General features: G+C 58.7%; 1 protein-coding gene across 1 annotated transcript in view; it reads right to left on the bottom strand.

Annotated features, from left to right (window-relative positions):
- The window catches only part of LOC117643846 (hemicentin-2-like), a 166533-nt gene that overhangs the window by 18053 nt on the left and 136134 nt on the right, over positions 1-12346 (bottom strand). Inside the window, exons 5-9 of the mRNA XM_034382963.1 lie at positions 7140-7253; positions 3235-3438; positions 2934-3097; positions 703-874; positions 336-466 (exon numbers count right to left, since the gene is read on the bottom strand). Coding sequence (XP_034238854.1) covers positions 336-466; positions 703-874; positions 2934-3097; positions 3235-3438; positions 7140-7253 — 785 coding nt within the window. The remainder of the gene's footprint in view (positions 1-335; positions 467-702; positions 875-2933; positions 3098-3234; positions 3439-7139; positions 7254-12346) is intronic.

The following is a 12346-nucleotide window of genomic DNA, read 5'->3' as shown; positions in this document are numbered from 1 at the left end:
GTCACGCCACCGCCTTGGTTGCGTCCCCGCCGCGGATTCCTCTGCTCGTTTCTGTTCCCGTTGAAAAATAGAAGTTCCATTTCTACGATGGAATACTACAAGTTTTGTTGTTCAAGAAATTCTTTTGACTAAGAGCCGTTTTTGAAATTTGAAACGAGACTTTGAAATAACGTTTTACTTTTTTCAAAAGAGTTTTGAAAAGAAATTGTAAAAGTGCTGTTTCGTTTGGAAATATTTTGCTCGCCTTCAACCAGTTTCGAGCAATTCGCCCTGGAGCCGGTAAACACCTACAAGCAGAATCTACGCAATGGTGCTGCAAAACAAACGTGGCTTACATTATGGAACCACCAGATGCCTCGGTTCCGGGGGTTGGCCTGGATGTCGCACTCGAAGTACACGTCGTCGCCTTGCTTGATGTCGTCGGGGTTGAGGGACGCGCCCAGCTTGAGCGACACGATGGGTGGATCTGGAAACCATCAATAACGATAACAGGAGGGGGAAAAAATGCCACGCGTCGCAGAAGCAAGCCTCGAAACTGAAAGATTTTTAGGCTGTCACATCCCGCTGCACAGTGGGCCAGAAGACCGGTGGAGGCGTCCAAAACTCTAGACGCGTTTTGAGCTCCACTGTGCGCTGCCGCGCGCGGTTCAGCGTCTCAATAAGAGTTTTTAGAATTTTTTTTACAGTGCAGCTGGTACTTACAGACTACGTTGAGGGTGATGTTGTCCGACATCTTCCGGTCCTCGTTGAACTTCTTGTCGGAGCGCAGCTCGGGGTTGGTGGCCATGCAGAGGATGACGGCGCCGTCGTCGGACGGCTGGGGGACGAACGTGAGGACGCTGCGGACCAGGTCCTCCGACGAGGTGTTCTCCATCTGGAACAGCGCGGGGCGGCGCGGAGCACATCGTGAGGAACACAGAAACGAAAACAAAAAGCGGTTTCGCGAGGCAGGGCCCTGCAGGGTGCTGGCGCGTTCATGGCTGTTCCACGACACTGGGAATTAAGTAGTAATGCGCACACACGCACACACGCACACGGTCACGCACAATTCATTTGGGGGGCGATAGTCATCTCTCTCGCACCTCGCGATAAATCATACCCGGCACTGCACCCTGACCCACTTTTTTAACATTTTCCCTGGAATTACTCCTGGCTTCGGTCAACGCACTGCTAAATCTGTTCCCGCTTTCATGCCACCAGGCTGCCCGCTACAAGCTCAGCAGGGAGTAGTTTCCGGGGCAAGTTGCTCGCACGAGGAAAACAGCCAAACACTACGGCTGGTCAACGTGAAGATTGTTGACAGTGCAGGGGATAATCTAGTGTACTGGGGGCAACAATGTTGTGGCGCCTCGAAGCCATTAGCCAGTAAGCCCGGCAGGCCCGGCACCTGGAACAACATTCAGGACAATCAGGGGCCGTGCAGAGCGGGATCAACTGTTGTGTGTATTCCGTCTCGCTCCCTCCCCGGCCGCCTTTTGTCTGGAGCCACACCTGGAAAAACCCCTCGTTGCCGAACCACGATTGGTCTTCAACCACGATACACTGAAATGAATGTGAAATTCGTTGAAAAACAGTGGAGGTGGAAATTGACTGGCTCACGATCGGAAGTTCGTCTCGCTCGACCGGCACAGGGACAGCGGGAAGCCCCGCCTTGGACGACGGTGGAAACCATTTCCCTGCTTCTCGGCGAATTTCCCCGTGAAAGCTGCTAAAGCAGTCCGCACCGCGCGGAGTCGCGCAATAGAACGGGCCTTTGAGTTTGAAGGCGAAGAAAATCGTTCCCAACGACGCAATAACGGTGTGGGGGCCACTGCCTTTGTGCGTGTGTGCGAAAAGACAAAGTGAAAAAAAGAAGAAAAAAAAGCTGCTTCGGAAGTCGCCGCAGCCTTGGGGCGGTACAGGAGCTTGGTCGGCCGCATTGGGGGCAAAGACTACACGTGTAGCGCAGGCCAGCCTCGATCTCAAAACAACACTCGCAAAAAAGTTACATCGAATCCACTCAAATTAGGTGGATTACTTTGGGTCTCACTGAGAAAGCACTCAACAGAACTAAAACCTCTGAAACGAATAGTTTCGTTCGTGACGACTTTTTGTTTACAGTGACGTTAACATTTCGGGGCGGGACACGGGTTCTTTTACCGGACGGTGCCGCGGCAACTGCAACACGATTACTGCAACTCGCTAATCTGCTTGCTTGCACCGAAACTCGGAAAACCGCGCAGCGGACGGCGGGCTCGCAGCGTCGCTCTCGTCGCCCTGTCTCTGTCGCACTCGTGTGGCGCCCCGCGGAGGTGCGAGAGGGACAGCGACGAGGCACGCTTTGGAATCAGACTACAGCAGCAGGGAGCGAACGGGGCGCGATCCCGTGCGCAAGCCGGACTTTTATTCTCCGCGTGTCCCACACCGGCAGCAGCAGCAGCAGCCCATCCCCAACATGCAAAGCCAGCTCATCCTGTTTCCACTCCGGCCGACGGTTCCGCAGGCTCGCTCCGTCTCGCTCGCACCCCGCGGGCCGCGCCGTGAGTGCGACGGAGACGGAGCGACGCCGCGGCTCCCCGGAATCAGGCGGCTGACTGCACAGCGCCGCGCTGCGCCGCTCCGGGTTGTTCCACCGGCTAAATGGCTTGTAATGCGTCCGTATTCGGTTTGTCGCGATCGAATCGACGGAGGGGACCTCGCCACTCCCCGCCACGCCCAACACAGCCCCGCCTAGGTGTTGCAGGGCGGGGCAAACAACTCCATAACAAATTCCCCGGCCGGTGATTGGCTGTGCCGTGTTTACAGTGCATCGGAGACCCGTGTCGCTCCCTGTTTGTGTTGCCGAGGTGGGCCAACTCCAGGGCAGCCAACGCAGCCGACAAACTTTGCAGTGTTGCAGTGTTTCAGTCCCCGGCCACGTCCCCGGCCGGCCCTTCCCCGAACACTGTACTGACCCGTCCTCGTCGGAAGGCTGTCTTGACGCCGTCGTGGCCCCGCGCGCGCCACCACGAGATGACGGCCTGGGGCCGCGAGCCCTTGCTCTCGCACGTCATGGTGGCCTCGTGGTCCGCCACCAGGTGGTCCGGCTTGGCCACCATCCGCGTCATCAGCGGGTCCACTGGAAACAAAACAACAAGTCAGGCTTTCTTCACGAAAAACAGCTTTTTCTGCCAGCTCCTTCTAAGAATCATCCAGCTTTCTGCGCCGAGATCAAGTCGTTTTTCGTTCTGAGTTTCGTGGCGGTCTGTTACTCACGTATCATCTCGAGGCGCACGGAGTGCTGCGTGGGGTCGCGCAGCTTGGTGTTGGACGCCTGGCAGCGGTAGGTGTTGTTGAGGTGCCTGCGCATCATGGCGTGCTCCTGCAGTCGCGACACCAGCACGTTGTCCTCGGGCCGCTCCACGAAGCCCTCCACCACGCGGTTGTTGACGAACCACGTCAGCGTGGGCGGCGGACGACCTGCCAACAACAAGCGCCCAAATTTTTTTTTAAAGTGGGAAAACACGCCAAGGGCGGAACAGCCATCGCCGCTTTGAGCGCGAGAGCGTCAAGTGGCCGCGCTTTCAAAATCGGAAAACTTCAAAGATGAGTTCCGCGATGGAAAAAGGGCCACCCGGGCACGGCGGCACGGCGGCAAGCGCTCGCCAATTTTTAGCTCCGAAAGGCCCTCCGGTTTCATCACCAAGGCACCGGGCCCGGCCCACCGGGATGGGAAAAAGTTTCACACTTTGACCGGTATCACTTTGGCGACGATGATGTACCACCGGCCGCCCTGCAAGGGCCACGTGTAAAGGTGGCGCGGCAAAGGTGGATGGCGAGGGATTAAGGGAAGGGGGGGGGGGTGCGTAAGCGGCCCTTGAGCTCCCCGAAACAATATGAACGAGCAAGTTTATGGAGGGCAGGCTGGGCAGGCAGGCTGCTGCACAACAGGGCAAGTTGAGGGGATCATTGTCGGTGGAAAACGACGGCGCGTCACGCAGATTGGAGTTTGAAGAGAGCCGCGCTGAACAGCGTCGTTTTCTCGCTCCGTCTCTCTCGCGCCCCCTGCGGCACGCTCCGCGAGAGCGAGAGAGACGGCGCGAGGAAGGCACTCTCCGGCACCCGTCTCCAGGACGCCGTGCTTCGATGAGTAGTCCACGACCAGTGGCGCAGCAACCTAACCTTTTCCATGCCGTTTAAGAGAGGTTTCCGGACACTTGCAGGGAGTGTGCCACTCCTCTTTTCCCAGGTGGAGTAGTCTTTCTCGTACCCACTTCGCGCCAGGCGCCCTGGGGGCAAGTCGGTGTTAGCAAGTGTATGGCTGAGCGTCGGAAACTTGGGCTCGCTGAGGAGGAAAAACGGAACAGAACACTACTGAAATAAATAATTCTCATCTTTATTCTTAAAAAAAAAAAAAAAAAAAAAAAAAAAGCAACGGCCTTGGACGAAGAACCCCCGATGCTGTTCGGTGTGGGCCTGCGCGAAAAGTCGGCCTGCCCGCGTAGACGGCTCTTTGCTGCCGGTTAAAACAGCTACCCTCTCGAACATCCCCGTCCTCGATTAAGCCGTATCCGCCATGCACGCACAGAGCGTCCCGTTTGCCCGGCCTCGGGTATGATGGCTCCATCATGCCGGAACTACTTCAAATAAGATGCCCCGCAGACCACGCCCTTGTGTTCATACGCCGGGCGTGCGTGTGCGCGTGTGTGAGCGCGAGTGCATGTCTGTGTGCGCGTGTGTGAGCGCGAGGGCATGTCTGTGTGCGCGTGTGTGAGCGCGAGGGCATGTCTGTGTGCGCGTGTGTGAGTGCGAGGGCCTGTCTGTGTGCGCGTGTGTGAGTGCGAGGGCATGTCTGTGTGCGCGTGTGTGTGTGCTCACGCGCTCTCTATTCAATGGAGGCCAGCAGCTCGCTTTAGCCCCGCCCCACTGCAGTGGAAGAAGTCTTGATGTGCCCACTGCACTCGCAACGCGCCGGTCGGACTGACTGCACAGTTCAGCCACATGTCACTCCGGTCCAAGTTTAAGTTCCACACTACTCCTCGCTTTGCATTAATTGGCACCTTGCGATTCGGGTCGCTTTGGAGCTCGAAACGAGTTGCCTCCGCCAAACTTGGCGCGCGGCGTCGCCGTGTCTGTCGATAGTTTCGCGGGATGAGGTGGCGATGCTGCCCGTGCCGCCCAGGCCGTCCGGATAGCTGGCCCTCCTTGCGATTTACGAGGCTCCGGAAAAACAAGGCGGTGATTCACTTGGCCGGCCATTCGTCATCGGCAGCGCACTGGGAAATCGATCAGAAGGTCGCTTCGGCTGGCCTCGGCCTATTCCGTCACAATTACACAGTGTGGCGCCGGAAATTTACGGCCGCGAGCAACACCAAACAACAACAGCGATCCCCTGTTGCCGCGCGGTCCGCCATTTCCCCGTTTCCAACGGCCAACGGCCCAACCGGTGGCCGCCACCAATCTTGTTTTCAGTCTCATCAGCTGTTGTTGTTGTTGACTGGGACCGATTTATCCAGGTTCAACGCCAGCCTTGCCGTCGGCCATGGACGGGTGTGAAGCTTTCCGTTCGCCAGGGCCGTTATTCAGGGCGTCACATAAAAATTATTTAAATAGGGCGCCGGAAGTTGGGGAGGGCGGGGGGAGGGGGGGTTGCCGTGTGCTTGCTGCACTGATAGTCCCCCGGCCCACAAACCTTCCCGGCACCATTATGCTCCTCTCTTTCTGGCATAATGACCCAGGTCGTTATGGCTGCATATGTGAGCCTTGTGTGTTCAGGGCGGCCGAGGCGGCTTGCACTTTTGCGCAGAGTTCATTTTAGAAAGACTCGACTAACAAAACAATACAGAATAAAGCCCCGAAGTTTGTTCGGTTCGGCGGAATACAACAGCTCCCGGGGCTTCACGGAACCCGAACCGGGTTGCCGGCATTCGCGAAAGTCGTCGAATAGGTCAGCTTGCGTTGCGAAAGATTCGAAAATGGTCGTCCACGGAGTTGTCTTAGTCCGAACGGGCGTTCCAAAGAGCAGCTTGCCTTCAAATGAAGGCAAAATGTCGACTTATGTAGGTTCAGTTCGAATCCTAAACTCGAAAATCGGGCCAGGAAATGTGTGTTGACCAACTGATCTCGTTTCGTTCAAAAATCGAGGCCCCTTCGTACAGTGTGGTTCACCCTCGAAGGTAATAAAATTCGTTCACGAACGGTCTCTACGGACAACACCTCTGGTGCCGCTGGCTTGGTTATGGTACGGTCACTCCGGCTGTATCGACAAAGCCCGGAAGACCCGGATCCTCTTCGGACAGCCTTATTGGAGTGTGGCCCATGTGTGCCTACACTCTTTGTTTTACAACGATACAGTTACCATATGATGAACAAAATGACTCAAGCTCTGCTCAGGGAGTTTTTCATCGTATTACCGAAGGTTTTGTTTGTTTGTTTATACTGAAAATCTAGAGGGGATTCGCCGAGGGGAAATAACTCCAGCCAAATTTGCTCACCACAAATTCACCAAACATGTAAAATTATTAATTCTTAAATTCTTCTCAAAATTCAGAGGTTTTGCTTGAAACTCATCAGAATTCAACTGAACTTCACTGGATTTGTCCACTGAAATTCACAGGGATTTCCCCTTGGGATTCACATTTGATTTTCACCGGATTCATCGTAACACAGCTCAAATCGTGCGACACTTGGAGTGTGCGCGCGCCACCCCACCCTCACTGGGGCCACGGCCACGCACACAAGGGCAGACAAATAAAAAAAAGTCCTTGCGCTGGATGGGCGCACACAACGCGGACAATCACCCGTCGGGAATGCGCGGGCCGCCCGATATTGTGGCCGAAGTTGTCGAGGTGGTAAAAGAGACGGCGCTACACATTCCGCGGCGCTTTGTCCTCGTAGCGGGCGGGGGTGGCGAGCCGTGGCCAGCCAGCCAGCCACGCCAGCCAGCCACGCCGGGAATCCAGAAACTGCCGCATCACAAAGGCATTCGATCCGACACCTTTGTGCCGAGTCTTTCATCTTGCCAGGAAATACTAGAGTACGCCCCGCCCCGCCCCGCGCGCCGAAGGAACACCGCCGAGGTCCTGGAGATGGAGTGCAGCAAGCAGGCTCGCTCCGCTCCGCCTCTCTCGCACTCATGGGTCGTCCTGTCGGTGTGCGAGGGAGACCTTGTGTGTCCTTACCTCCGCGGACCTCGCACTTGAGGATGAGGTCGCTGCCGTCCACCAGTGGGCCGACCACGCCCCCCGTCACGTCGCGGCCCGAGGCGTCGTACATGATGAGCGTCGTGGGCGGCACTGGAACAGAACAACAGAACGCACTCGTCAGGCTATTTGCTTTTTTCAATCAACAGGTGTCGGGCTCAAACTTAAAAAAAAAGAAAAAGAAAAACATTTTGCATGTTGAGATCCATCTTGTTCCAAAAACGAGGTTTCTCAAAATCTATCGAGATCTGTCGTGATGCAACGAGGATCTCACCAAGGAAACCACGTGTAAAACGAGGGAGACTGCCTACTACGTTGCGTTCGATATATTTTTTTCGACCGCAGGTGGTCCCAAATTGCTGCACCCCTGCTTTACTTTGGGGTCGTTTTCGAAGCGGGATCGCAATAAAGGGCTCCCCGAACGAAGGGCCGAGGGAAAGGGCGTTCGCACCTCGCCCAGAGCCCCGCCCCTCGCCCCCCTGGCCCTCAAGGTACCGGCCGGCAAGGCTAATCCTAATCCACTTTTCGGCGGGGTAACGAGGCGCGTCGCTCGCAGTCTAGCCGGGGCGGCCGGGGCGGCCGGGGCAGCCGGCCGCCAGCTGGGACCTGACCTGCCGGCACGCCGGAAGGCTGCTGGCCGAGGCGGGAGGGGGATTTCACGTTTTAAACACAGCTCAAGAATTTTTAAAAAAAGTGAAAACAAGGTGTCGTTTCTCTGTATCCGCAGTCGTGTGCTGACCGTTGTTGTTGGCGGTCTTGTTACGGAGCCTTGTTATGGCCGGGCGCGGCCAGGCTGGCGTATCAAATATCAAATCCCGCGGCCGCTGGATGGACGCGCCGGCAAGGCAGCCCGGCAAGGCAGCCCGGCCGAGGCTGCCGACGTGTTAGTGCCGCCGTTTACCCGCGGCTCCCGATAGCCGACCCGACCGCATTTCACAGACGGCGGCTCTGCTTTCAATGTGGGGTGGTTCTCCTTGTTCGCCGGCCTGTCAGTCCTCGTCGAGCGGCCGGGCCTAGGCCTAGCCGCCCCACCCCGCCCCGCCCCGCCCCCGCACCCCACGTCAGGGGGCGGCCGCAGCGCAGGCAGACCTTCCTTCCCCCGAGCGCTCGGCGCACGGCGCGCACGCCAGGGAAGGCCCCGTCCCGTTTTAACTACATCTCATAGCCACATCTTTGGCTTTCTCTATCATTTAAGTTTGTGTGCTGAACCGCCGGGCTTCAATCCATGCGAGAGGTTACCGCACAGCCTCAAGAAAAGCCCCCTTCCCAGTGTCAGTGCACTCGCGAGGCGTCCTTGGAGGCGTCCTGTACGCGTGCAATAGAGCGCGGTGGGTAAAGGTTGTCTAGCGCGAGGTCTTGTGACTTTCTCTCTCCTCTCTGAAATATAACAAGATTACGCCTTTGCTACGCCGCTGGCTGGCTGAGGAAGGCGACTCGTCCAGCACGGCGAGGCGGGCCGTCCCCCGCGACCCCGCGCGGTCTTCCTGCCGGCTGAGCAGCCTGCCTTCCTCGCTCTGTCTCTGTCGCTCTCATTGGGCGTGTCGCAGGGGTGCGAGAGAGAGAGAGAGAAGGGTAAGGAGCGAGCCGTCCGGAATCAGCCTGCAGCCGGAAGGAAGTGGGGACTGCGAATACTAAGTAGCGAGCCCAGAAAGGAGTGGCAGCGGGCAAAGGAAGTTGCGAGGACTCCGCCCGCCCTGCGGCCCTGCGGGGGGCCCTGCGGGGGGCCCTCAAGGGACAGGGAGGTACCTCGCCCTGGCTGGGGTAGGGCTTTGGCATGATGGGGATCATGGCGGAGGAGGTTGATGAGGACGAGGCGTTGATGCAGCCCTCGCCGCCAAGGCCACTCAAACACGTCAGCATTCGACGTGTAACTTCCAGCATTCAACGTAAACACGTCAGCGTTCAACGTAAACATGTCAGCATGCAACGTGAACATGTCAGCATTCAACGTGAACATGCCAACATCCGACGTAAACATGCCAACATCCAACGTGAACATGCCAACATCCAACGTAAACACGTTGACTAATACGGCCCGCGGGGGAAAGAAAATCTGGACCGGAACTCAGGGCGCCACCCGCAGCTTCGAAACTAACCGGCGAAACTGTGAAGCCAACAACAAGGCGGCGCTGCCAAAGTCTGGCCACCCTAGTCAACTACTACTGTACCACGAATAGAGTGGCCAAGAAGGGTGTCCAAGAGGCCGGGCTGGCGGTGCCGAGGGACGACCTGGCTCCGCGCGGCTCGGCGCGGCGTGCCACCGTTGTAGGCAGGGATCTGAAACTTGTTTCGGCCGCCGTATTCGTAAGGTCTGTTCCCCCCCCCCCCCCCCCCCCCCCGTATTCCAGCACCAACTCCGCAACTCCACTTCCAATTATACGACACCCCTTTTAAAATCGGCCGCTGCTTTTTGTAGTGCACTGGTGTTCGACAGCGCCGCAACTCGTTTGCTCGCTGGCTCTGCGCTGCTGGGACAACAAATTACTTGGCGACCAAGACGGCCGGTGGGCGGGGCCGGCAGAGACACACACAGACAGCGAATGAAAAGGAGAGGGACAGTGTAAATGAGACAGTGTGGCCGCGAGGTGATGGCTGGGACCTCTTTGTTGCTCCGGGCAGCCAGGCAGCAGTCAGGCAGCGGCAGGACCCAGGCAGGGTTCCTCCAAGACGGTCTTTGGGCTCCGCCGGGTTCTATCAGGGTTCCACCGGGGCCGCCCCGCCTCGATCCCAGTGAGGTTCGAGCAAGTCTCCAAAGCCCCGGGAAGGGCTCCTTTTAGGCCACAGTCCCTCGGCCAGCCAGACCGCTACTCAGAAGCCTCCCTCTCCTCCTCCCTAAATTAACGTCACGGTGGGGGTCCTTCAAGTCAGCGGCGACGTCCTTCTAAGAAACCTCAACAAGAGGAGGAAACAGGACGGAGTGGCGGAGCAGGGCGGAGTGAGGCAGGGAGAAAGTCGTAGGAAAGCTGTTGCTCGAAGAAAGTTGGCCGGCGAGAGAGAGGGAGATAGAGAGAGGGAGAAAGGCGGTGGCCGGCTGCCTCGTTTTAGCGCGCCGGCAACGGGGCCAAGTCCGCCCACGTCCGGTTTTACGCGTTTTACGTCCCGGCCGACCCGGGGACCGAAACCTCGTGCAGTGCAGTGCCTTTGCAGTGCCTTTGCGCCGCTCTGCGCGTCCGCGGTGCAGGTACACTTTACCTGAGAGATTACGCCACGCGTGTCCGTGCACACACACATAGGCCCAACACAACACACACACACGGAGGTGTCAAAGTCAGGACGCCGTTAAAAAGCGACTGCTGCTCAAGAACCTTGGTACAATTCGCCAGCCGGTCGGAAAGCGAAGCGGAACCGCTCTGCGAAAGACAGAGAGAGAGGGAGAGAGGTGTGCTCTGCCCTGTTGGCTGCGAAAGAGCGAGAAGGGTGCTATCACGGGGGGCTGTTGTTGGCTGCGAGAGAAAGAGAGAAAGTCAGAGAGGGGGGGAGGGGGGGGGGGAGAGAGGTGCGCCCTCGGCCGCTGGCTTCCGCTGGCCAGGCCAGCCTCGCGGCTTCGGAATTGCAGCCGTGGACACGATGGGCCGGAAAAGAATCGGACAGAGAGTGGACAGAGTCGGAGCGATTAATTGCGCGGACCGGCGGACGAACAGACGAACAGACGAACGGGGGCAGGGCCCCGGCAGGGCGAGGGGAGGCCGGGGCAGGGGGCCTGGAGGACGGGGAGGCGAGCGACAGATGGAGAAAGAATTTCATTTCCTCTCTCAAGTGGCGTTACTCGTTATTTTCCACCGAAGTAATTGCCGGATTTTCACCATTTTCACCGATTTTCCGTCCGCTGTCTGCGTGCCTTCGGCGTGCCTCGGCGCCGCGGCCAAGCCGCCACCGACTCGAGTGCGAACTCTGGCAATCCAAAAATAAGGCGGGGTGTGGCGCGTCCGCAAACGGTTGAGTCGCTTTTATGCTCCCCTTTCGGTCCCCGTTGCCTGACGCGAGTCCCCTCCACTCTTTATCTCTCAATATTCCGGCCAGCCGCTTTGTTGCGACCGGCAGCCGATTCGGCACACTGCTTCGTCACCCCGCCTGTCTCGCGCCCCTCCGCAACGAGTGCGACGGGGACAGAGGGGCTAAGTGAGGGGGCTTGCAGTGCCCGCGACGAACTGACGACGAACGTGACCGAACGCGACGCGGGAGTGACGGAGGCGTGACGAATGCGTGACGCGCGAGCACCTCGACCGTTATTGGCTGTGAAATACGTCTGGAAATCCCCTACGGGACGCGTTCGGACCGCCCCGGACCGCTCCCCCAGCCGGCGCGTCTCCTCACGGCGATCTCTCAGTCTGTCTCCTCGTCCAATGATTTGTGCACACAATTTCCATCTCCCTGGGGGTGGCCCGAGGCCCGGCCCGGCCACGGCCCTCCCGGAACAACAGCGCCGAGTTGCATTAGGAAAGGGATTTATGCAGGATTTCCTGGCCACTTGTTCGGCAGCCCTGCACCGCCGCGCCGCCCAGGTTATCCCTCCTTTTTCTGGCCGCTTATTGCACTTGGAGAAAAAGGGTTGCGTGCCATTGGCGTGCCGCACCGCGTCCCGTATGCAGCGAGCGCGTGTCGGCGTGTCGGCGCGCCGTGTGAGTTATGGCGAAGCTCTGCCTCCAGCTCCGCGGGCTGCTAGTTCGAACCGTGCTTTCTGTCTCTCTCGCACTCGTGGGGCGCTGCGTAGGGGTGCGAGAGAGACAGAGCGACGGGGCACTGTTCGGAGTCAGACTGCTCGGGTGGTGTGGCGTGGGGCGTCAAGAGGAAAACTCCCCGAGAAAGCGGATAGCACACCATAAAGGGGGTTGCCTTGCCACCGCGCCGCCTTGCCGCCCACGCGACCTGCATCCCCTGACACTGACCCTAATGCGACCACGTTGTTAGTGCACGCCACCGCCACCGCGAGGCGCGGCGCAGCGCATCCGGACCCCAAGGCATTACCATCCAAACAGCCTCGACCTGCCGCGGGGACGCGCCCGCACGCCCCGCCCCGCCCCGCCCCGCCCCGCCCCGCCCCGCTCAATGACGCATCAACGGTCCTTTCAGAGGGGGACCGGCTCAGGGGCCGCGACCAGGGCGTAGCGCCGTGCACCAAGATGCACGCCGGGAAGGTGGCGTCCTGGACTGGCGTCCTGGAGGCTCGAAGGTCCTGAAGGGGTGCT

Source organism: Thrips palmi, unplaced genomic scaffold, assembly GCF_012932325.1.
Source record: "Thrips palmi isolate BJ-2018 unplaced genomic scaffold, TpBJ-2018v1 HiC_scaffold_17, whole genome shotgun sequence".
In the NCBI taxonomy this organism is placed as follows: Eukaryota; Metazoa; Arthropoda; class Insecta; order Thysanoptera; family Thripidae; genus Thrips; species Thrips palmi.
Note: the sequence above shows the minus strand (reverse complement) of the source record. Positions and strands in the feature narration are given on the sequence as shown.